The 26,090-nt window shown below is 43.8% G+C and overlaps 1 protein-coding gene across 5 annotated transcripts in view; it reads right to left on the minus strand.

The window, feature by feature from the left end:
* SLCO2B1 (solute carrier organic anion transporter family member 2B1) overlaps positions 1–26,090 on the minus strand; it is a 69,248-nt gene that overhangs the window by 25,539 nt on the left and 17,619 nt on the right. For 4 of the 5 annotated variants that reach the window (XM_079973772.1, XM_079973769.1, XM_079973770.1 and 1 more), the window contains 4 exons: positions 7,875–7,944; positions 6,708–6,800; positions 2,121–2,258; positions 1,844–2,006 (listed from right to left, as the gene is read on the minus strand). In XM_079973772.1, coding sequence (XP_079829898.1) covers positions 1,844–2,006; positions 2,121–2,258; positions 6,708–6,776 — 370 coding nt within the window. In that variant the 5' untranslated portion in view covers positions 6,777–6,800; positions 7,875–7,944. The remainder of the gene's footprint in view (positions 1–1,843; positions 2,007–2,120; positions 2,259–6,707; positions 6,801–7,874; positions 7,945–26,090) is intronic. The other variant, XM_079973773.1, reaches the window with a different exon arrangement.

The following is a 26,090-nucleotide window of genomic DNA, read 5'->3' on the forward strand; positions in this document are numbered from 1 at the left end:
CTGGTTTCTGTTCTCTTGCCATCTTCTCTTACCCATCCCTACCCAGCCTCTATATGGAAGGATGCTACAGCAGCACACAGTCGTGCAAGGAGGAGCACTCTGATAGTTGGCTTATGACCAGGTTACCGTATTTTTCGCTCTATAAGACGCACCAGACCACAAGACGCACCTAGTTTTTGGAGGAGGAAAAGCCAGAAGCCAGAACAGCAAGAGGGATAGCTGTGCAGTGAAAGCAGCGATCCCTCTTGCTGTTCTGGCTTTTGGGACAGCTGCGCAGCCTGCATTCGCTCCATAAGACGCACACACATTTCCCCTTACTTTTTAGGAGGGGAAAAGTGAGTCTTACAGAGCAAAAAATACGGTACTTCAGAAACTGCCAAGTCTTTGAGACTGGCCCTGAAGGCTCTGCAGTGGTGGACTTTTGGGTCTCAAATACAGTGACACCTTGTGCCGGCACCAAAATTCTGCCTAGAGCTGTGTCTCATTCAGCTGCAGTCTCCACATCCAGTTCTGGTACAGCAGGCTTGTTGAAGGTTTGGTGGAGGCAGTGATGGCCACCAACTTGGATGACTTGAAAAGAGGGTTAGACAGATTCATGGAGGAGGGAGCTATCGATGACTACTAGCCCTTATGGCTGTGCACTGCCTCCACCAGTTGCTTGGAAACGATAGGAGGGGAGAGGGCTTTTGTGTTCGAATCCTGTTGCAGGTTTCCCACAGTGGGCATCTGGGTGGCCACTGTGAGAACAGGATGCCGGACTTGAGGGGCCACTGGCCTGATCCAGCAGATTCTTCCCATGTTCTTATGAATCATGGACCGGGAGAGAAGGGAAAACCCACTCTCATCACTGTCTCATGCTATTCGTTTAATGGAATGTGCACTGAGAGCCTCATTATTGCCCCCACCCCATCAGACTAGCTGAAATTGGAAATAGAGTCTAGCGTAGCTTCCTGTATGGCTTTGGAAGAGAATTTATTGCCAAAATGTTTTTTGTGTGTTTTTAAATGTATTAGTTTATTGGTAACAATGAATTTAAGTTTATGTTGTACAGCTGTAAGTATAATAAAACATAATTGAAAAACTAAATAAAATAAAATAAAAATGGAATTGGGTGTGTGTCAGTGTCCAACTCTTGGCTTGATCATCTGTGGTTTTCTAATGCAAAATGAAAGTAGTTTCCCCCCTCAATTCCAAATGTGAACCTCCATACTGAAAAGCTACTCAAGGAGATTTGGGTAGAGACTGTGAGGAGATATGTTAGCCATCTTCAAATATCTCAAGGGCTGTCTCACGGATGATGGAACAAGCTTGTTTTCTCCTGCTCTGAAGAATAGGACTCGAACCAATGGCTTCAAGTTACAAGAAAGGAGATTCCAACAAAACATCAGGAAGAACTATGTGACAAAATAAAAAATGGTCCAGTAGCACCTTAGAGACCCACTAAGTTTGTTCTGGGTATAAGCTTTTGAGTGTGCGCACACAAAAGCTTATACCCAGAACAAACTCAGTGGGTCTCTAAGGTGCTACTGGACAATTTTTTAATTTATTTCTACTGTGTCAGACCAGCATGGCTACCTACCTCAACTATCTGACAGTAAGAGTTTTTCGGCAAGGGAATGCTCTCCCTCAGGAGGTGGTGATTTTAAGCAGAGGTTGGATGGCCACCTGTCATGGATGCTTTAGTTGAGATTCCTGCATTGCAGGGGCTTGGGCTAGATGACCCTTGGAGTCGTTTCCAACTCTACGTTTCTATGATTCTATGAATCAACAGTTTCCCCAATTCCAACTGCAAACCTTTGTGGTGAAAAGGTCCCCAAGGAGATCATACATAGGAAGTCCTTACCGGTAACGGAGCGATCATATTCGTAGGGTCCCGAGATAAAGTGAGGAAGTGACATGACCAGACCAGCAATGGAGACAAGGACAGCCCCATAGCCAATGAAGCGGGGCCTGTGGACTCTGCAGCCCATGTAACTCACAAAGATGATCAGCAGCGTGTTTCCCACCTGGGTAGTGAGATGAAAGGTTGAGAGGCCTCTTAGGACGTTGGGGAAGCCACATCCTTATGAAAGATAAAAGCAGGGGAGGAAAGATGGAAGCAGCAGCAGCAAAGGCGGTACCTCGTTGAAGGAGACCACGGTGCCGGCCATCTGGCTGGACAGTCCAAAGCGCTTCTCGATTGTGGAAATGGAACTTTTCACAAGGCTAGACGTCATCAGCTGAGAGAACTGCAGAAACCCCTGGCAAAAAACGAAGAACTGCAGAAGGAGAGAAAAAGAATGAACAAAAATCAAAATGGAACCTGAGAAACCTGAGGCTGTTCTGCCGCACTGGGAGTAACGAGTCCTATCTCGCTCCTTACTAGGTACTCTGTGCAGGGCACACAGCAGCTGCTCTCCAACCCACCTGCCAAGTCTCTGCTTCCTTTCCCTTCCCTGTCACAAATACCTGTGGTCCCAAACCCCAGTTCTAACTATCATGTTTTGTGATGTATCTGTGCAGAGTTAAAACTGTGGGATAACCAGTCTCAAATAACCAACATGCTTAGGTCTAATTAATGCACAAAGGAGTTAATACTGTACACTGTCCTGCCTGGCTTAGCTATATCCACTCCCCTCACTTTGGGATGAAATGATTAATCAAGCTTTTGTTCCAGAGAAGCTCAATGTGTGAGGAGGTCTCAGCTAGTTGCTGCAGCTCAGACTGCATGGCTCTTACAAGCCAGTCTTGAGTTCCTGTGCCAATAATTTAGGAACTTTCACCACTTTGGAAATATGCCAAGTTTTACTGCCTGTGCAACTTTTTATGAATGCTGTATGGAAAAGCACAAGAATATGACCTTCGGAGGGTTTGTAAGTAAACCATTTTTAACTTACCAAAGGTGTGGCCTTTTTCTGTGCTCAGGGAAAAGGGAAGTTTTGGAACTCACAAGGGCATATTTTAAAGGTCTTCCATCCTACATTTCCACACTTTATTTTGCTGCATGTTTTGTGATTTAAAATCTCTGTTTGGGTTCTCTGACCAAAGAGTAATTTTATTTCGGCACTGCATGTGGGTTGGGCTAGTTGACCCTTGCAGTCTATTCCAACTCTACAATTCTATGACTAATATGGCTCTTAGTCTGAGGCAAAATAGAGGGATTGGGAGCTCAAGGAATGAGTACGGTCTTTGTTTTTTGCCACTAACTGTGTGTGCAAATGCACAAAAAACAGACTGCTTGTGAGCAATAAATACAAGATGGGAACCTGCATGTGTGATAGTCACACTAATGTTACATATTGACGCTGCCTTTCAAAATGGCGGTGCTTTTCTGCTGTCACACACCAAGTCTCAACAATTAAGGGTGGCTCCCTACAAACATCACTTTAGATACCCTCTTAAAGTTAGAAGATGATTTGACACACTTTAAAACCTGTGTGCATGGCTTTAAAAAAAAATGATCAGAGGTGTTTTAATTTCATGCCACTTATCTTGTGGGCATGTGTTGCGAGCCACTAATCTGGAAGACTTAAAAACAGCCAGGTTATCGAACACTCAATTAAGTGCCATTATCATTAGATTTGTTTTGTTGCAACTTGAAATAATGGCAGGATGTGTGTGTGTCATTAACAAGGAACCATAATCGACTGGGGGAACCCCCATATGGTGATGTAGCACCCTGCTTGTGGTTAACGCTTAGCTGGAATGAAATATTCAACGCAGCAATAGAGAAATTAAAATAGTAATTTATTTGTCAGACAAATAAATATGAGGCACAGTGGTATATGGTTACCAAGCTCTGGCCTGGCCTCTTGCCATTCTGGCCAGCACTTATATTTCCTTAATCCAGCCCCCTTGCTCCTCCTGTGGCTGCCTCTGTCCAATCAGCCTGGTTGAAATTCCTATTGGCTGTTTGCTAGAACCAATCACAAAAGATACACCCATTTCCTCTTGCCTTTTATGGAAATCAAAAAGCTATATATTCTTCTATCTATAAATGACAAATAAGTAGTAATATATCTTACATGTGTCTCAACAAGGAATCTTAATTACCAGCTCACCTCTTGCCCTCCTTGCCCTATTGCCTTCCAAAACAGATGATTAATCTTGAATTTTTATCTTAAACATATGTCAAGGATTTTGAGTTCACATCAACATTGAGAGATCTCCTTCATCTGAAGGTTTCTAAACAAAAGGCCTGACAACCATATATCAGGAGTGCTTGATGGCGTCTCCTGTCTGACAGGAGGTTGGGCTGGTGGCTGACTTAATTTCAGGATAGTTACAACTCTTACAACTATATGAAATAAGAATCTAGCATTTCTTAAATCCTTTGCATAATTATATTTAAGCTAATATATTTAATACATAAATAACCTTTTAAAAGGAAAAGAAATCTTAAAAGGATCTTAGTTTAAGAAAGAAACAGCTTTAGAAAAGACTTCCCAAAAATGCTCTGTTTCTGCCAGCCAGACCAGTTGCTTTTTCACTGCTCTTGACCTTCTTAACCTTAGGAAGAAGATATGGCTCATTTTACTATTTATCCACTCTTAATTTGTAGGGTCAGTGTAACCTTGGCTCTCAGCCTGTAATTCCCTTTTTACGACTTTGAGAATTGTTTTCTGCTATAAATCAGGGGGCCCCTTGTCTAGGAGAAAAACATTGCCAAGGTTCTTCTAGGCAGCTGCTCTTCTGCCTGGCATGAAACATTTATGAATTTGAACTCATTTTTAAAATACAAGCCCTGATTAAACATATAAGCTTTAATAAAAATGCAGGCTTATGATTAGATGCCTCAGTGACTTGAGTGGGGCTGCACAAAGGCCTCATCTTCAGCATGGGGAGGGTCCCACCAGAATGGTCTACTCTGTGGTGGGCCCAGGTGTCTGGCAATTCCCTGATGGTGACTGAGTCAGAAGGGTGGGATGTGAGATAGCAACCAGCAGTGGCACTGCCCGAGAGTAGGATCCTTGCCCTATGCCATACACACCTCTACTATCATTATAATAAATGAAAATGGTGCCAGACTGAAATATCCCTGAACATATAGGGAAACAATATCTGGGATACAGCAATGTCTGTATCCCAGACACAAGGAGGGCAATTAAGGGCAAAACAAATAGAGACACCTTCCAAGAAATGTGGACCCCTTTCTTTAACTATATTAATGACCAAAATCAAGACCTTCTTATACCAAACGCTGGATATTCTCAGCGGAGAGGTGATGTTAAGTAATATGTTTGAATGTTGAATGTGCAAGTGTATGTTTAGGGACAATGGATAAAACAAACACCATTAGCTATACTGCTGGATAAGTGTTTAATGGTTATTGTATTTGATTAAAAACCAATAAAAATTGTTTAAAAAGAAAATGGTGGCCATGTTTAACCCATTCCTTATCTCAGTGCGCTCATTGCTCACTCGCTGCACATGGTGCAAAATGTGGAAAGTTTTGAATACCAATTGGAAACTAATTATAATCACTGCAAACTGAATAACATTTTCTCCACAGTTCTCCCCCACACCCCAGTTTAAAGAAAAGGGGAAGCGGGGAGCCAACCCCGGGGTGTTTTACATTTTTACACATGCAACGAACATCTATTTTTAAAAGTCCACTATCTTGGAAGCAGCAGCTTCCAACCTGCTTGGAATGTTTTTGCTCACAAAAGCAAAGATAAGAGTTCCTGGGGTTGCAGCCAGCTTGCCGGAACAGCCAAGCGTCCTCTCTGACACAGGAAAGGGTCAGGTGGGCAGATGGCTTTGAAGTGCCTAGAAGCAAGTTCTGGATTCAAGTGCAAGAGAGGCATTGAAGGTCAAGTGAGCCAGCAGGTAACAGATGTGCTCTGAGAGCTCAGGCACAAAAAGGCCACAGCATGAGCTGCTTATTCTCATTTTGAGCTCTTCTGGAAGTTTGAGAAGAAACTTAAAACATGTCATGTGAAGCTGCCTCATGCTGCACCAGACTGATGTTTTGCCTAGTCTTCCCCCAAGCTGGTACCCTCCAGTTGTTCTGTACTTACAACTCCCACCACCCCCAGCCAGCCTGGCTGTGCTTTTATCAGTCATAGCACCATGCAGATGTGCCGGTTGGGGTTGACAGATGTAGTGCAAAACCTCTGGAGGGTACCTGCTTGGGGAAGGCCGACTAAACCCAATATTGCTTTCTCTGACTGAAAGCAGCTTTCCAGGGGCCCCAGCAGGAATCCTTTCCAGTCCTGCCTCCTGAAATCCTTTCAAGCCTGCAATTCTGGGGACTGGTCACCAAACCAGTCGTGAAGTTAAATGTGCTGTTTGAAATTGTGTGCATCATTTAAAAATGTTTTTGAAAACACAAAACTATAACCAGCAGACATCCTACAGGAGGGGGTTGGTTAACCTTGCCCTGGCATGCTATGGTTCTAATGAAAATCACATTATTATTATTTTTTTAAAAAAAAAAATAAATTAAATTTTACATAATGTATTTCCATTTAAACATATCAATCACCTTTATATTTAGGATTCTCAGAATCCCTTGACTTCCCTTCACCCTTTGCTGGTTTCCATTGTGCATCCCTTTTTATTCAGCTTATCCTTTCTAAAAACTTTTGCAGGATTAGAACAATACACCCCTTCAAAGCTGCCATTTGGAAGCACCCACTGGCAGAAAGGAAACTGCACTTCAGTGTACTTTTCTTCCTTGGAGCTCTGATCAGGCAGAAGGGATTAATCTGGCTCCTGGTACTTACTTTGATAGTGAAAAATGAGCCTGCATGAGATATTCGTTTGAAGAGACGACTGCTCCCTTCGTCTGGCATTTTTTAAATGTGTGCTTTGTGTCTCTGCAAAAGAGAAATCAGGCTGTTAAACGTCGTACCTAAGTTTCTCCACCTGGTTTAGCACAGCATGACATTGTTCAGAGGGAGACTGTAAGCATCAACAGGACTCATGGGCAATCACAACAAACATATTTGTCAATAAGAACGAGCCCATTAATTGCTGGGGGTTATGGGTGCTTTAGGGACGTGGGTGGCGCTGTGGGTTAAACCACAGAGCCTAGGGCTTGCCAATCAGAAGGTTGGCAGTTTGAATCCCCGCAACGGGGTGAGCTCCCGTTCCTTGGTTCCAGCTCCTGCCAACCTAGCAGTTCAAAAGCACGTCAAAGTGCAAGTAGATAAATAGGTACCACTCCAGCAGGGACGCAGGTGGCGCTGTGGGTTAAAGCCTCAGCGCCTAGGGCTTGCCGATCGAAAGGTCGGCGGTTCGAATCCCTGCGGCGGGGTGCGCTCCCGCTGCTCGGTCCCAGCGCCTGCCAACCTAGCAGTTTGAAAGCACCTCCGGGTGCAAGTAGATAAATAGGGACCGCTTACCAGCGGGAAGGTAAACGGCGTTTCCGTGTGCAGCTCTGGCTCGCCAGAGCAGCGATGTCACACTGGCCACGTGACCCGGAAGTGTCTCCGGACAGCGCTGGCCCCTGGCCTCTTAAGTGAGATGGGCGCACAACCCCAGAGTCTGTCAAGACTGGCCCGTACGGGCAGGGGTACCTTTACCTTTACCTTTACCACTCCAGCGGGAAGGTAAATGGCATTTCCGTGCGCTGCTCTGGTTCGCCAGAAGCGGCTTAGTCATGCTGGCCACATGACCCAGAAGCTGTACGCCGGCTCCCTCGGCCAATAAAGTGATATGAGCGCCGCAACCCCAGAGTCGTCTGCGACTGGACGAAATGGGCAGGGGTCTCTTTACCTTTACCTAAGGGGTGCTTGTCCCGCTGGGAATACTCACTGTTTACTGCTGAATCGGGGAAAAAATCATGAATTAGTTTTTCTGTGGATTGATGCTTGTTCCAATTCAGCAGTATACAGTGGGTTTTCCCTGGGAAAGTGGCAGAACAAACACAAAACCGCTCAGAGACGTACCTAGAAAGCAAAGGAGAAATGGAAGACCTCTCGGACCCGTGCATGGGACAAGCAGAAGTGTGGCCAAGCCCTAAGTTTAAAAAAAAATGGCAGTGGGCTTTGGTTAAACATGCTAGCATGTAACATGCACTTTGCCCCTAAGCACAGCAAACTCCACCATGCACAGAGAACCTGGAAAGAGACAAATCACATTTCTATAAAAGCGTTCAGCAGCAGAGTACTCGAATCTCAATAGTTTCTATCCATTCCCATTGAGTAATAGTTCTAGTACCGGAACCGCCTTGCCTCTGAGTACCAAATGCTGGGAACCATGAGTATGGAAAGTGCTGTTGTGGTGAAGCCCTGCTTGCAGAGTTGCTATAGGTATCTGGTTTGCGACGATGAAGGACGTGCCTGGACCAGCTACACTGCAAGTGGGTGGAGACTAGTCTTACGCTTGTCCAAGAGACATTGAAGCCTCACAGATCCCTGAGCAACTGGCTCTCATTGCATCTCTCAGTCCTCAGGGATGAATTACAGACCCTCCAAGTGTCCCAATTTTTCAGGGACAGTCCCAGATTTACAGAAGCCGTCCTGGTTTCTGATTTGATCCCAAAATGTCCCACTTTTCCTTGGAAGGGGCATCTCTATTTTCATCAGAGAAATGTTGGAAGGTGTGGAATTAAATGAGGACAGAGTAATTTGTTCCAGCACTTGTGGGTCAGGCCACACACCCCACACACCCAGTTGTAGAACGACAGTGGCAATTTCCTTATCCACCAATACAGACTCACATGGGTTAAGGTGTCATGGAAAAATCAATGCTGTTGATAATCACAATTGCAAGAACTCTGAAGCCCATAAAGAATGCTGTTTTATTTCTATAAGGACATCATCCGAAGCACTAATGTGAATGTAGAAGGAGGAATATTTGATATATTATACTTCATTATTTCTCTATAATTCTCTTTGCCCCCTAAGAATAAGGAAAATTGAGAGGCTAATGCAATTTGATCACATTTCTGCTGTCAGGCCTGATCTTGTCAAGACAAGCAGAGCTGGATTAAACCATGATGCTTCTGTAACTCTTAGGAGAGGGAAAATGAGCACAAGGCATCAGTCCAAGAACACACGCTGTATGGCATCAGCTGACACTTGTATATAGTTTTCATCAACTCCTGAATAGCGAGCTGTGGCTCTTTCAAACCTATTCAATTATAGGAGAAATCCAGAAGAGGGACTGAAATGGAAATGGCTTTAACTAATCACTCCACTTCCCCACAAACTACTGCCTGCAGTCGTATGAGCCTATGAAGCTGCCCTGTTACACCGTGTCAGTCCATCAGCCTTCTTTTAGTGTTATTCATTAAATTTGCATCCCCTCTTTTCTACCAAAAGCTGAAAGCAGCATACGTGGTTCTTCTCTTAGCCTGACAAGCATGTAAGGTGGGTTGGTCTAAGACTACCCCCAAGTCACCTATGAACTTCATGACTGAGTGGGAATTTGAACCCGGGCCTAGCCAGTTCCAGCCCAACACCTTAACCACTACACAATGCTATGCCCTCGCTTGGAGTGCTTTGTGCAGTTCTGGCTACTGCACCCCACAATGGACAACACAGAGGCTGAGTCTACCTAGTACAATGTTGACCAGCCTTGTCACCATTCAGTCACCAGAGCTACCAAAAATGACAGACCTTTTCTCTGACAGTAGGTCTGCGTGTATATACATACTTTGCCACTGGGAGAAAGTTCCCCAAGGACTGCCCTGCAGTGTCAAAACAGCAAGCAACTCCGACTTGTTAATGTAATTAAATTGACTGTGCAAGTATCAACAAATTACTCACATGGAGCTAATTAAAAAGGGAGAGAATGTTCACATTGAAGCTTAATTACCTCGATGTTTGTACATAAATTGCTTTGCAACGCTCAGATGGTGAATGCTCTACACAGCACTGCAAATTTATCTTGCCTGTAATTTCTGGCTTCTCCTCAAGAACTGAACATAAATCTTGAGAGATTGTTCAGATCCTTTCAAAGAAGCAAGAACCGTAGCTTCGCTCTGAGTGCAGCGTCCCACTATCCCCTTTCCTGCAGCAACTGCATGACAACAGCTCAGCTGTAATGACAGAGAGGAAGTAGGAGCTGGGCTGTCTATTCCTATAAGGCTTTGAAGGATTTGGGAGCAAAATAATGCCTTCTTCTTCTTCATAAGTCTGCTATCCCACAGTATTCTTCACTGGCGGTCTTGCTCCACCTCCCACTGCCATCCAAAGACCAGTTTCTGGGATACAGGAAAGGACATTTTCAGGCACATCACCCAGATAGTGGAAGTCACTTGGTCCCTTCCCTGTTGGATTTTCACTGTTTTGTAAATCATCCCTAGTAGATGGCTCCATAGCCTACTTCAACACCTGCAGTTTTACAGACAGCCCACCACCATCTCCCTAGGTCACTGGGTTCCACTGTCAGACTGCTCTTGCCATCAAGAGCTTTCTCCTAATGTTCAGCTGAAATCTCTCCTCCCATATCCTTACACTTACACCCTCTGGACAACAGAAAACAAGTCTTTGCCCTCTTCTATGCAACAACCCTGCTTTTTTGGCCCTCTCAGTCTTCTCTTCTCCAGCTTAAACATACCCAGTTCTTTCAACCTTTCCTCAAAGAATCATATAAGGTGGCGCTGTGGGTTAAAGCCTCAGCACCTAGGGCTTGCCGATCGAAAGGTCGGCGGTTCGAATCCCTGCGGCGGGGTGCGCTCCCGCTGCTCGGTCCCAGCGCCTGCCAACCTAGCAGTTCGAAAGCACCTCCGGGTGCAAGTAGATAAATAGGGACCGCTTACCAGCGGGAAGGTAAACGGCGTTTCCGTGTGTGGCTCTGGCTCGTCAGAGCAGCGATGTCACGCTGGCCACGTGACCCGGAAGTGTCTCCGGACAGCGCTGGCCCCTGGCCTCTTAAGTGAGATGGGCGCACAACCCCAGAGTCTGTCAAGACTGGCCCGTACGGGCAGGGGTACCTTTACCTTTACCTTTACCTTTAACCATAAGGGCCATCTAGCCCAACCCATCTGCAATGCAGGATTCTTTTGCCCAACATGGGGCTCAAATCCATGACCCTGAGATTAAGGCTAGATCTATACAGATATATTTTAAAAAAAACAAACCGCTATTAAAAACTCTATATGAAGAAAAGACGTTCCCAGGCAATCTGCCATTGACTTTGGATTCTCCTCTACAGCGCCAACCGGTGTCACATTTTTAGAAAACGTTTTTAACATTACAAATTGACCTGTGTTGCTGAGTCCGAAGAGACCCATGCTCTACTGACTGAGCTATCCCTGCTCTTTGGACTTGCTTTCCACATCCATTGCCATCTTAGTTCCCCTCATCTGAATTCACTCCAACTTTTCTATACTCTTTTTAGGGTGACACCCAGAACTGGACACAACCTCTGGATGAGGTTATAAAATGGAATATAGTAGAGCCGATACTTCAAAACCGTGGTTCTGTGAACGAATCCTCTTCTTCTTTGGTGATCACTCGCAGCCGAGTAAGATTGTCTTCCATAGACACGGTTTTAACAATGAGTCCGTAAGTGACTGTGGAGGCCAATTCTGGACCCACACGTCTTTCCACAGTGGGGACATTGGTTTCCAGGTGGGAGTTGATCACGGTGTGGATTTGCCAAGCATGCCTTACTCTTAGCACGTTTCTCCCTTGCATCCCGAGTTTGAGTGTCTTCAAAGCCCATGACACCTTTGTCAGCATCGCCCTTGAGCCAGTGTCACCAACTGGACTCATGCACTTCAACCCCGACTGGGCTAGGCGAGCTGGGTAGCACTTCCAGTGACCACCAGGTCAAAGTGCTGTGGACTCACAGCTTAGAGTTGTGAGCACCGGATTCACTTCCACAATACAGTCGTCGCACAGCAGAGTATAGCAGAGTCTGGCAGTGTATACACGACTCGGAGAGCAGCTCTGTAGAATATCTTCTTTTATTCTATAACTACAACTATAATACAAAACTATATACAGAGCTAAATAGGTCTAAGCATAAATGAATGCTGCACTGAGTGTCTGCAGCTGCTCTTAGCAGCAACCTTATCTCTACACACGATCTCTAACACTCAGTCTCTCTCTCTCTCCGACACACTGACTGACTTGGTGCTGGAGCTGAATAAGTAGAAAGCAGAACACTGCTCCTCCTCTCTGGAGAATCAGCAGACTCGTCAGGAGATTCTTGGATATGGGAGGGGTGAAATCTCCTCAACCTTTGGTCAAAGCTGTTCTCAAAATCACATTCTCTCTCTCTTCATCACAATGCTGACACATGTTCGGTTGAAACTGACTGCCTCCCCAACAACCTTTTTACATATGCTACTCCCCAGTCAGGTACCCTGCTTGCTTGCGATGCCTGTGCACCTCCTTTTGCGGTTTTGACTTAAATGCAGAACTTTGCTCTTTTCTGTGTTGCCCACTGTGTTGAACTGATCGTCTTGAAAGACCCTGTGAGTCCACTAATTAATTTCTGAAGCCTATTTCTGGAGCAGTACAGTGGTACCTTGGGTTACAGACGCTTCAGGTTACAGACTCCGCTAACCCTGAAATGGTACCTCAGGTTAAGAACTTTGCTTCAGGATGAGAACAGAAATTGCGCACTGGCGGCGCGGCAGCAGTGGGAGGCCCCATTAGCTAAAGTGGTGCTTCAGGTTAAGAACAGTTTCAGGTTAAGAACGGACCTCCAGAACGAATTAAGTTCTTAAGCCGAGGTACCACGGCAGTGGCGTAGCGTGGGGGGTGCAGGGGGGGCTGGCCGCACCGGGCGCAACATCTGGGGGTTAGGGTTAGGGGGCGCAAATCCACGGGTTAGGGGGCACAAATCCACGGGTTAGGGGGCGCAAATTACTTGCCTTGCCCCGGGTGCTGACAACCCACGCTATGCCACTGTATCACGGTATTTGGATAGCAAAATGGTGATTTGATTGTAGTATAGAGTTCACATAGCCCTGGATAAAGGACTAAATACGGTACTGCAATGTTCAAAAGGACTTGCCTCACCTTGCCTCACTTTGGAAATGTAATCAGGAAGAAACTCTCACAGTGGGAGACATCAAAATGGCAGCAACGGCTGGGTCATTCCTTTCAAATGAAGACATTGACCCTATTACAGAGACCTTTCAAGCGGACAAAGTTTCTAAGAGACGTTGAAAACAGTTTACTTATCACACGCTTTGAAGTCAACTGGAGCTCCAGGAAATAAAGTTCAACTGCCATAAAAGTTAGTGGGACTTTCCACATTTTTGATAGGGGTTACGGTAGCAAAGAAAGTTACATTAAAAAAAAACATGAAAGGGCAATCAAATTTAACTTCTCAGAAGTGTTCTATAGAACAAGGTTTCCTTGTTTAAGGACAAAAGTGAGTGGTTTCCTCTTTGCAATCAAAGAAGCCAACGACTCTGTGATAAGCAAAGCACCCATTGTTTGTTCTTTATGGGAAGAACATAACTTCCATCTCAGTCATGCAACATATACTTCAACACATAATTAACAAAGTTACAGAGTTTAAATTATTTGTTTGGCCGTGGAGCATAACAGTGACAAATCTGCAGTTTAAATTATTTGTTTGGCCACGGAGTGTAACAGCAATTAACAATCAAAGTCAAAATAACAAATAAATAATGAAGTTTCAAGGATGTAAAATTCCAGTATTTCAGACATGGGTTTCACACTCCACCTCAGTCACCATTTCATTTATTCAGATAGCAAAAATACATTTTATAGAATGCATGTAAATTTCATTCATCCGCAAATATCAAAATGAACTGGATGCTTGTTTGCTATTGCCAGAGCAAAGGTAGCTAGTTGCTTGCTGCATTACCAACTTATTTATCACTAGGGAACAGGAATTTGTTTCCCCCCCTGCTAAATTAGACCAATATTCACGACCTTTGCAGAGATGAGAAATTTTGCATATACACTGTCAAAAACAGGACAATCAAATAAATAGTGTGGAACATCCTCAAGGACTCCCTGTGTGAATTATATGGGATTTGTCAGCACTTCCCATATCAGAATCCTGAAGGCATTCATAATTCATTCATAGATTTCATTGCCACAGTTGAACATAACTGGTAGGTGCGGGTGGGTATGTGGATGTGTGCATGCGTGTGGGGGGGGGGGTTAGGGGAGGGGTAGCACCTCTGGTGAGGGGCACATCATGCTTCTTCTAGGGTAGTTGGTCCACCTTTGGTGCCCACTCAGCTCTCATCTGTGGCTCCTAGAAGCTGTCCACATGCGACAGGGGCCACACCCCAGGAGCAGCTTCAATTGGCCAGCTAAACCAGGTGATGGCTCTCAAAACCTTGGTGAGTTAGGGACTCCCCTGCATGCAAAGACAGGTTCTGGCAGACTGAGTGGATGAGACCAAGAGTGGGTCAAACAGTCAAGAAGGCAGTTTCTGCACATGCTGTAATGTAGAGGAAAATGATGGGCTGATGGGGCTTGTTAACCTAGGAAGGCAGCCCATCTAGGAGAAGAAATACAGTGGTACCTCGGGTTAAGTACTTAGTTCGTTCCGGAGGTCCGTACTTAACCTGAAACTGTTCTTAACCTGAAGCACCACTTTAGCTAATGGGGCCTCCTGCTGCTGCCATGCCTCCAGAGCACCATTTCTGTTCTCATCCTGAAGCAAAGTTCTTAACCTGAAGCACTATTTCTGGGCTAGCGGAGTCTGTAACCTGAAGCGTATGTAACCTGAAGCGTATGTAACCTGAGGTACCACTGTACTCTGGTCCTAAACAGGGCCGGATTGAGGTTTGGTGAGGCCCTAAGCTACTGAAGGTAATGGGGCCCTTTATATGTCCAGCTGTCCATTGTCAACAACAAGTTTTCACTGTTTCTTGTGTTGAATATATGCTATATGGCAATTTATGGACCTAATGGGTATCTAAAGCCATTTGTACAGGTTGCCATGCAACCAGTCCATGCAGAATGTAGGCACCCTATATATAGAAATGAGCCAACCAGTGATATTTTAGGGAGCAGGCTACATCATAGGAGCCTACACAACACAAAACACGGTTGTTGTCAGTAGGTTTTATTTTATTTGTTTTTTATCTTTTATTTCGGAAATGTACATCCAGGGTTTTTTTTCCTTTAAATATTTTGGGGGGCCCCAAGTGAGTGGAGCCCTAAGCTATAGCTTGTTTAGCTTATACGTAAATCTGGCACTGGTCCTAAACTTTTGCTAGCTTGTGGCTATACTTACTCGTGAGAAACGCTTTGGGAGCAAACCCCAAGGAAAAATCCACACCCAGTGCCTTGTGGGACATGTGCTGATGTGCTCTGAGGAAATCAATTTTAGGTGCCAAGTGTTTAGGATGCAACTCCGCCCACTGCCCCTGTGAGATACTTGAGACTTGCTTCTAGCCCAGCTCAACAGTTTGCCCAAGGCCTCCGAAGGAGGGAAGGGCATTCGCCATCACCCATCCATTCTCCCAGTCTCCATGCTTCTCCTTTGGGCTTCCCCTCCTTTTCTCTAAAATTAAAGAATGACGTATTCAACCTAAGAGGCAAAAAAAATTGTTTCATATGAGTCAGGGCACCTCAGAGCACAGCAAAACACATTTGTAATATGTGGCTCAGTCCTGAAAAATGTAAAGCAATAATCTCTACTCTTGTACAGAGTATATTACACTAGAGTAATCATAATCAGTCTCTTATGTCTGAGGTTAGGGAGAAAATATTCCAGGTTTGGAGAGGCATGCAGAGTCAAACCCAAACAGGCACAGAGCCCAACCCTTTCATTTTAGAATTTCACTGACCAACAAACAAAAAGCAAGCAAGAAATCATAACAGGAGTATTTTCCTCCAGTCTGCCTTCAAGATATTCTGAACTTACGCTGGGGGTGGACTGGAAATACTCTGCAATTGCACGTGGATCAGGTCAACCTGCCCAAAAGCTGCTGCAGCTTCTACAAGCAATCTAAACTATAGGAAGGAAGCCAGTTCAACAGATTATCTGTGATCCAGACAGCTCCATCAATTAATGAAGCCACCTTTTGTGAAACATATAGTACAACTTGCTCTTGGGTGCTGCTATTAACTGGGGAAAGGAGAAATCACTCCTTTTAAGAACTCTGGATAAAATATATTGTGAAGAAATTCATCTCAATGGCACAATGGCTCAGTGCAGACAACAGCAGTGAATAGCTACACTACAAATCAGGGGAAAGGTTAAGGTACATTCTGCATTTAACCTTTTACTGGCATAGGAAAGAAAAGTAATTGATTTAAAACTGTTTTAACTCAGTTAATGCACCTTGAATCCAGGATCCTTTAACCACACAGTCCAATAAGCCCCTGGGTCAATTCAACCTCAGAAGTGGTGATTTCTGAACTGGAGGTAGTTGTGCTTATTCCATGACTGAGAGATGAGTCTGGATGTGGGCTGATCTGAACTCTGGTCCCATGGGTCCCAATCCAAAACTTTTTTTTTTTACACTAAACCACAATATTACACAACAAGACCTGGAGAACTGCAAAGAACTAATTGCCAGTGACTGTTATCCTCAAGCCACTTCCTCCACAGGGAGACCCATTTGCCACTAACCGGACTGCTGCAGGAGCTGCAAACTGTAGTGCAAATTTCAGAAGCTGCCAGCTTAATCTACGACGTTTGCTCTGCCATGTGATTTCAGCGACATCTGGATGAATGATAGGGCAGGCACTCTGTACTGTTTGTGGCAGAAATATTGTGCAGCTCCTGCAAAACAATTTGTTCATCTGCTGGTGCCATAATTAATTCATGTCACAAATGGGTGCCCTCCTAGCATTATTTAATAGGATGCAGAAAATGCTAATTAATTATGTATAGATGCTGTTTTACACACACACACACACACACACACACACACACACTCTTTTCTTGACAGTGGAACTTTAGTCTCAGTGTGAACAGTGAAAGCAGGTGATGTCGAGTGAGGCGCTCTGTGGTATGTTTCATGTTATGGAATAAGCACATTTTGATCTTAACCACAGATCACAGTCCACTTGTTTCGTAATTTTAAGAAATATTATAGAAGAAGAAATCTAGGCCATCCCCTTTCATTTGAGGGCAGAGCTCCTACTTGAGAAAATTTTAGACTCCAGGAATGTGCTTTCAGGCATACTCAGACCTTACTGGCCAATCCTATGTATATTTGGTCTGCTTTCAAAAGAGCTTACTTTCAATTATTTGCACATTTGCTCCCTCCTATTATTCAAAGATGAATCTAGGGACATGCCTGTGTAGGACCTGAATTTTGATACCATGAATTGCTGCCCAAGACACATATGCTATTATACACATTAGGGAAGGGTTTTGCTGAGTGCCGGAGCATTTCATTTGCATGCTGAAGAGCTACTGGGGCTCAGTATCCTGCAACTCATATTATGGATTGGGAAAAACTCCTGTATGAAACCCTGGAGAGCCATTGCCAGTTACTGCAGGTAATACTAAGGTTGGAGGGCTAAAGGAAGATTTGATCGATATGAGGCAGATTTGATCGACCGCTCAAAATATTCCTCAGCAGCTGCAGAATGCAAAACAGCCGGCTAGACCCTGTGTGATGCCATTTCACATACCGTAGCTGCTGCAGAATATATTGAACTGTTGATTACATATCGTAGAGTAACTCTATTTTTCAGGCATATCTCGTAACAACAATAAAGAATAAACAAATACAGCAGGTGAGAAGGGCTTTCCACAAAAGGAACATAGGAAGCTGCATTGCTGTTGTTTAGTCGTTTAGTCATGTCTGACTCTTCGTGACCCCCTGGACCAGAGCACACCAGGCACTCCTGTCTTCCACTGCCTCCCACAGTTTGGTCAAACTCATGTTGGTAGCTTCAAGAACACTGTCCAACCATCTCGTCCTCTGCTGTCCCCTTCTCCTTCTGCCCTCCATCTTTCCCAACATCAGGGAGTCTTCTCTTCTCATTAGGTGGCCAAAGTATTGGAGCCTCAGCTTCAGGATCTGTCCTTCTAGTGAGCACTCAGGGCTGATTTCCTTCAGAATGGAGAGGTTTGATCTTCTTGCAGTCCATGGGACTCTCAAGAGTCTCCTCCAGCACCAGAATTCAATCAGTTGTTCCATATCGAGTTCTAACTGTAGCTTCTTGTCCCACATAGAGATTTCTCAGGAGACAGATGAGGTGATCAAGCACTCCCATTTCTTTAAGAACTTGCCATAGTTTGCTGTGGTCGACACAGTCAAATGCTTTTGCGTAGTCAATGAAGCAGAAGTAGGTGTTTTTCTGGAAGCTTCTAGCTTTCTCCATAATCCAGCACACATTTGCAATTTGGTCTCTGGTTCCTCTGCCCCTTCGAAATCCAGCTTGCACTTCTGGGAGTTCTCGGTCCACATACTGCTTAAGCCTGCCTTGTAGAATTTTAAGCATAACCTTGCTAGTGTGTGAAATGAGCGCAATTGTGCGGTAGCTGGAGCATTTTTTGGCACTGCCCTTCTTTGGGATTGGGATGCAGACTGATCTTCTCAAATCCTCTGGCCACTGCTAAACCCTGCAAGGTACTTTGCAGTGCAATCTTATACATGTCTAGACTACCGCAATGCACTCTCTGCGGGGCTGCCCTTGAAGATGGTCCAGAAACTGCAGCTAGTGTAGAATACTAAGTCTAATGGGACTATGTGTCACTGATACTCACAGCACTACACTGGCTCCCAGTGAGCTACTGTGTCCAGTTCAAGACATTAGGACCAGCGCACAAAGCCCCATACAGTATTCAGATTAAAATTCAGTTGGACTTACTCTCAGGTAAGCATATCTAGGATTACAGCATTAGGGTTCATGCACATTTTTTAAAAAATTAAATTTTATTTAACAAGATTTGTATATCACTTTTTAAAAACCCCTCTAAGGAGTTTATATAAAATGGTATAAAATAGTCATTTAAAATAGCATCAAAAAGAAGCTTTAAAACAGATTCCCTATAGATGCATCCATCCCCCATGCAGAGAATTAACTTCTAGAGACTCTGGCAGGGATACTAAACCCTGAAGAATGACAATGTTAGCAAATTACTGCTAGTTGAATTTCAACATGGCCTTTCCTTGGAGACAGAAATAGGAGCAGTGATTGTGATTTACCGGAGTTGGGTAACAGAAAACAAGGGCTGTCCTTGGCAAAGAGAGACAGCAGAGTGGCAGCCAAACATAAGACTGTAGCCAAATAAAATAATAATCATTTTTCAATTGAATTGTGTTATCTGGCACTTTGTATGCTTTTGTAATGTTGTGAACTATCATCAGCCAAAATATTTCATGCTCCAGGGAGACCTACAGAGCAAATTTGACATTTGTTAAAATTTCAAAATAATTTAAGGTGATACTGATGGTGGTGGACAGGCTGCCTTTCAGGGAAGCTTGTCTGCCATTAGTGATCTTCTCAATTGAAGAGCTCTTGGTAACCAGAATTTGATTAAACCACAGTCCTAGTTGCTGTTTGTCTCTAATGAGGAACATTCCTAGTTTTGCAAAATTGACTACAGTTGTGCTCCCTGCTCTACAGACCACCATTATCTCCCTAGTCCTTAAATCATCATCTCTCCTTATGAGGGCAATAATTTACTTTACTAGTTGACAGTTTCTGGAATATTGGATGAAAGGTAACTGAGAACCAGGAAGAATGATTTCCCACAAACTCCAAGGGCTCATTGCCCATTACATAAAAACAAAATACAGTGGTACCTCGGGTTACAGACGCTTCAGGTTACAGACTCTGCTAACCCAGAAATAGCACCTCGGGTTAAGAACTTTGCTTCAGGATGAGAACAGAAATTGTGTGGCGGCGGCGCTGCAACAGCGGGAGGCCCCATTAGCTAAAGTGGTACCTCAGGTTAAGAACAGTTTCAGGTTAAGAATGGACCTCCAGAATGAATTAAGTTCTTAACCCGAGGTACCACTGTATATGTATCTTTGTAATCAAAAGCGCTAAAAACAGATTTTTGCCATTCAGATATTGCAAAGAACATTACTGAATCTTCTGGCAAAACAGCAAGCAGCCTTTACGAATATGCGTCTAGGTTAACATCCAATATAGATTAGCAGTGAGTGATACCGACGACCAGAAATAGGAAACATAAATAATAAAAGAAGAAAATTTTGCATTATATATGGAATATCAAATCAATTATAATTAGGCATGTGCAGCAAGGAAAAATAAAAAAAGAAGTAGCTTGTCTGTCTAGTCTAGCATCCTGTTCTCTCAGTAGCCAACCAGGCGCCCCCAAAATTAATCTGAAAGCAGGAACTAAGTGTAACAGCAACTGCTCTTCAGGGCCATACTTCCTCCAGCACTGAAGAAAGCATTCATGTTCTTAACAGAACAGAAAGCTTCCCTAATACAAACTGGAGTTCTTGTTACAAAAGGAAGCACTTTCAGGAACATTCAGGAACAGAATAATTATCCATTTCACAAGCTCCTGGGATAATTGGCTACAAACCAGGGCTACCTTCATAGGAACACTGAAACGGAAGAAAATGTCTACAGTATAGTGTTGTCATTTTCTAAAAGTAGAGGAAACTGTATAGACACCTGCCCTCTAACTGCTGACACAGCTGCTGTTGTTATCACCACAGCCTGAGTTTAGCAAAATCAGTGCTGGAGGTTTTGCTGTATTTGCTAATTTGTGCTTTCTCTGACATGTAATCACTTTGCCCTCCTCTGGGGGCTGGTGGTCATTTTGCTGAGGCCATTGTACAAATGTTTGAGGGCACAGAATTACATAAATATCTGCTATTCTCAGCTCTACCCAAAGCCCTTTGCATTTCCCTTGAAAGTCCCCTTTTCTCTTGTTTACCTTATGTGGCTTGAGAAGTTATTTGGAGAAAGGTTAGGGTGCACACAGAGCAGCAGCCTGAGCAGCGCCAGAGTGGAAATCAACATTTGGGTTGGACATGAGTGCCACAGCAGTGCTCTGCTCCCATGTGGTTCCCAGCATCTGGTATTCAGAGTAGGGATAGGTCAACCTGTCAATTTTGGTTTCTCTTAGTTTCTAAGATTTCCAACCTTAGGTTTAGTTCTCCATAACAGTATGTGAATACATATTTGTAAAAGTCCTCATGAAAATTAACCAGCATTTTGGTGCTAATTTCTAATATAATAATATAATTTATACACATTTTTGCATGAAATTTCACCTAATTAAAAAAAAAAACATATTTGCAAAGCAACTTCAATAAAATGCTTTTGGTATGTTATGTTCACTAATATATGCATTTCTATGCACACTTTACTTGGGTATATGCATTTCTGTATACATTATTCAGCTGGAGAACAGGACTGCAAAATTCAGAATAATTGTGGATTTAGAAGAATGGTTGTGCCATTCACATATTGTTCTGAAAAGTGAAAATTAGGTAGGCTCACCTTTAAATGCCCCAAACCCCACCAGCTCTTGAGTACATTGGTGTCTCTGTCATTTGCCAGACCTATCATCTAGCCCATGGGTAGGCAAACTAAGGCCTGGGGGCCAGATCCGGCCAGATCGCTTTCTAAATCCGGCCCACGGACTGTCCAGGAATCAGTGTGTTTTTACATGAGTAGAATGTGTCCTTTTATTTAAAATGCATCTCTGGGTTATTTGTGGGGCATAGGAATTCATTCATATTTTTTTCCAAAATATAGTCCAGCCCCCCACAAGGTCTGAGGGACAGTGGACCAGCCCCCTGCTGAAAAAGTTTGCTGACCCCTGCTGAGTCTGGGCTGAAGACTGTGTTGGCACAGCAGCTGTCATGCCTCGTTCTAAATGCATTTCCAGGCAAAGCAGGTAAGAACACATGTGCTTTTTAATAAAGATCTTAATAAAGATTAATAAAAGTTATGGAATGGATATCAGCCATAACAATCCTTACAAAGTTTCCAATAATAGAGGCAAGGTGAATCAATAACCCAGCTCAGTGGAAGGTAGATTCCGTAGAAGTTCCCTTTTGGTTATGCCTTTTGGAAACTTGGTGGAACTTCAGAAAGCAAAGATTAGAGAAGGGAAGGGCCATATAATGCAGTGGCAGAGCATCTCCTTCGCAGGCAGAAAGTCCCAGGTTCAGTACCCCGAGGTAGGACTGGGAAAGACTCCTTGCTGAAAACCTGGAGAGCCTCTGCCAGTCAGTGTAGACAATACTGAACTAGATGGACCAATGGTCTGACTTAGTATAAGGCACCTTCCTATGTTCCTTCCTATGTAGATTTTAGTCCAATAGTTACTGGATGAAGGGGGGGGGTTCTATTCTATTTCACTATATGCTTTTCACTCCAGGTGAGTTCTGTAAGGTAGAACAAATGGGAATGTTAAAAACAGATCTATTAATGTTTTGGGGGTGTCAGACTAGATAGGACAGAGCAGTTGAAGAAACATTCCCTGAAAGTCTACACAGACTGAAAAGATATGCTTGCGAGATCTCTTGCATATGGACAGCAAAGAAACCCAAGCCACAAACAGCTTTAAAAGGCGCTATAAAGAAAAGCCAGTTAGATTTACCAGTTTTACCAGTTAGTTTACTTTGGTTTAGTTTTCATTGTATCTTATGTTGAAAACTCTCAATAAAATTAATTAAAAATAATAATAAAGAAAAGCCAGTTAAGGCAGATTAGAGACCTAGAAAGACCTCCAAAGAAGGACTTGTTTTCAGTTTGGGAAGTGGGGCTCTTCAGTTAAGAACCAGGAAATTGAATAGCATTCTGTCTGATACTTACAATTGCTTTTCACCGTCTTACAGCTGCCTCAGCCAGCAGTTTATGGCTCGATGTTCACTTTAGCCCCAGTTAGAACAGGATCTCCGCACTGCCTTTCTTCCCCATAAAAGTACGCAGAGCCAGTTCCCTCCCATTTACCAGCAACATTTTGGAACCGAACTCAGAGAGGTGGAGTTAGTAGGCTATACTAATTTATTTGGTTGTAAACCACAGCACTGAAGCAACCACCGTGAACTCTGTAGGGCTGTCCTTTAGCAGCAGCTTGGTGAGAAGAAAGCGCTCCTCAAATTCAGGCTTATGTGCCAGCCATAATTTGTGGTCACCGCTGTCTCCTTCCCCGCACCCTACCTCACAAGTCCTCTGGTTTGCTGGACAATTTGGCAGAGGGGAAGGAGCACCCTGCATATCACACTGAGCTTTGAAACAGGTGGAAGCAGCCCAAGTGTCAGTGCAAGAATCTTCTGCCTGCTCCAAAGCCTGGCACAATTTGAGAGGGCCCCCTCCAGAGCCCGGGGAGGGGAAAGGATCCCCTCATTGCACTGAGCGGGCAACAAGGGCACTTGGTCCCTGGAAATTTGGCAAACGGATACATGGGCATCCCTAAGTACAGTGAGAAGACATTAGCAGGTGATGCTATTGATCTCTATGCTGAGAAATTAGCTTCAGTGGCTGATTTCTGCACATCAAGAAGCTGTTAAAGGCAAGAGAGCAGGCAAGGCAGGCTTTCCTGCTCAGTTTTGGATCTGTGCCCACACTCAAGGACTCCTCATTCCCCTCACAGCCTTTATGTTTAAAGGCTTTTCTTGTCTTGTCACTCTGTCACAAGGGCTCAAGACAGACCTTGGTCCCCTTTATTTTTCACACCATGAACGTGTGAAGCAGATTAGGACAAGTCGAAACAGCATGCCCAAGGTCACCTGGCAAGCTTCACTGCAAAGCTCAGATTGAACCAGCGCCTCCACTGTCACAGCCAGTGGCTCCTCCATCCACCCACCATCACTTGGCAATCTTGCAAAAGAAGCAGGAGCTGATCTTTGCAGTTAGTCACTCCAGGAGGAAGAAACGAATAAACTATATTGGTTTGCTTGTGACTCCATCCCATAATTCACCCCCACAGCTCATTTTATGGCTCTAAATTTTGACAGCAGCTTCCACAGCTAGCAATGTTGGGTTTGAACTTACAATATGCTGATGTCTCGTGTGTGTGTGTGTGTGTGTGTGTGTGTGTTTACTCAAAGATATACAGAAATACAAACCTATTACAAAGTATCTTTTTATAATATGCTGAAATAAAACAGCTACTTAATCTTAAAAAGAACAAGGGCAGAAAGAATTCAAAAAAAGGGAAAAGACAGACCTAAAGAGAGAGAAAGCAAAAGAAGAGAAAGAGAGAGGAAAGATAAAGGGAAGATAAAAGGACTTCTGGGTCTCTGTCCTGCAGCTAACTAATTAAGATCCAGCCATTCTATCTTCTGTAAACCAGTATTTTTTCAATCTTTAAATCCAGATATTACAAGTTAATTTTCTCTCACACATAAAAGTCCATAAGAAATTTCCAGCATTGTATTGTGAAAGTCTCCTAATAAATATATTTTTGTTTGCTGTTTTGACTGATTTACAATTTTTTTAACAGCAATTTCTCCTAATACAATGCATTCTGTGTTATTTTCACTATCTCCATTTTATACACACTGTCCCCTAATATATATGGTTTCATACACCGTGTTTGGTTGGAGAACTGCATTGCAAAATTCAGATATATGCAAATATTGCGGGATAGCTGTGTTTCAGTTCTCATATTGTTCCTGAAAGTGCATACAGTATTTGATAGATGTGACGAGCCCTGCTCCCATCCCTAGTCAAGACAAGAGCTGGGAGCATCCAACATAGATTGGGATAGCATCTTAATAGAGCAACAGCAGTGGAAAAGGTTAGATACCAACTAACCATGGTGCAAGATGGAGAGTTAGGTACAGGACAGGCACCAAGTTGACAAGCAACAGCAGGGACTCACAGCTTAAAAGGAGGGCTTTGGAGGTGGTGGTGGTGCTAGCAAATGCTTACTTACAGTTAAGGCCCTTTTAAAGGAAGGACATGACTTGATTAACTGTCATGAATGTGGACTCTGGTCATTGAACCTTTAAGAGCAACCAGCCACATTTGCCATAATACAAAAGTGCTGTTTACAACTACATGCATATGTCACCTGCACAAATATGGAGAACCGAATTTAAGATTGGAAACTTGGAAAAATGAGAGCGGCAACCAAAACTGACAGATCTTTCCATCCCTAGTCTTGGCCTAGCTTTGGCCCTGATTCCAAATCTCTCCTTCCTCCACTCGAGCATTCTCAGCTGTTAGCACCTGTTTACCCTGAGAGATCCTGCAAGGATTTTAGCCTCTGCAACCACAATTATTATGAGATCAACAGACTGGAAGCGTTAGGTTAGATTCTGGAAAAGAGACAAAATGACAATCTTGAATTGCACAACTCCGAGGTTCAACGAAGTGGATCTAAACAAGCCACAATTTGGTTCCTGCAAAAGGCAAGCTCATCGCCTCGCCTTCCTTTTTTCAGGTCAAAAGCACTCAAGACACTTTCAATTCTTCTTCCTTAGCAGCGCTTCACTAGACTCCTGCTGACTCCCTAGCTTCTTGTTTCTGAGCATTAACACACCTACTAGCAGCAGATTCTTCCCCTTCCCTTCTTAAGGAGTTTGCAGGGTAGAGGGGTGGATGGTTGCCCTGTTGCTTTCTGCTGGAACACGCCGTTCTGCTCTTCATTCACAGCCTCTGGAGGAGGCTTTCTGAGCTTCCCGAGATTAGAAGTGCCTAATCAGGGGAGAAATAGCAAACGAGTAAAAAAGCAACAGCAGCAGCTTTTTATATCCTAACAGGAACTGGAGTTTGTTCCTAAACTTTGGAGAGTTGAATAATTTGGATCTTATTCTGAATATAAGACCTTTCTAAACATTACCTGCACCTGGGAGCTTTATTTATCAGACAAAAAGCCTCACACAGCTATATCTGAAAGCAGACCATTTTGCCTAAAATGGTCTGTGCCATTTTAGAAAGGGAGAAAGGGTATAATCTTCCATGTAACAGCCCTTAGGATATTTGAAGATGGCTATCATATCTCCTCTCAGTCTCTTTTCCAGGCTAAACATACCCAGCTCCCTCAACTGTTCCTCATAAGGCTTGGTTTCCAGATTGTCGTTCCTCATTGATTGTCTTGGTCCCCGTCCTCTGCACACTTTCCAGCTTGTCAATATTCTTCTTAAACTGTAGCACCCAGAACTGGACACAGTATTCCAGGTGTGGTCTGACCAAGGCGGAATAGAGTGGTACTATTACTTCTGTTGATACAGCCTAGAATAGTCTTAGCTTTTCTTTCTTCCTTTTTGATGCTGCGTCGCACTGTTGACTCATGTTAAGCCTGTGATCTACTAAGACCCCTCGATCCTTTTCACATGTGCTGATTCCAGGTGC

This window comes from Podarcis cretensis (genome assembly GCF_951804945.1).
Source record: "Podarcis cretensis genome assembly, chromosome: 4".
Taxonomy (NCBI): domain Eukaryota; kingdom Metazoa; phylum Chordata; class Lepidosauria; order Squamata; family Lacertidae; genus Podarcis; species Podarcis cretensis.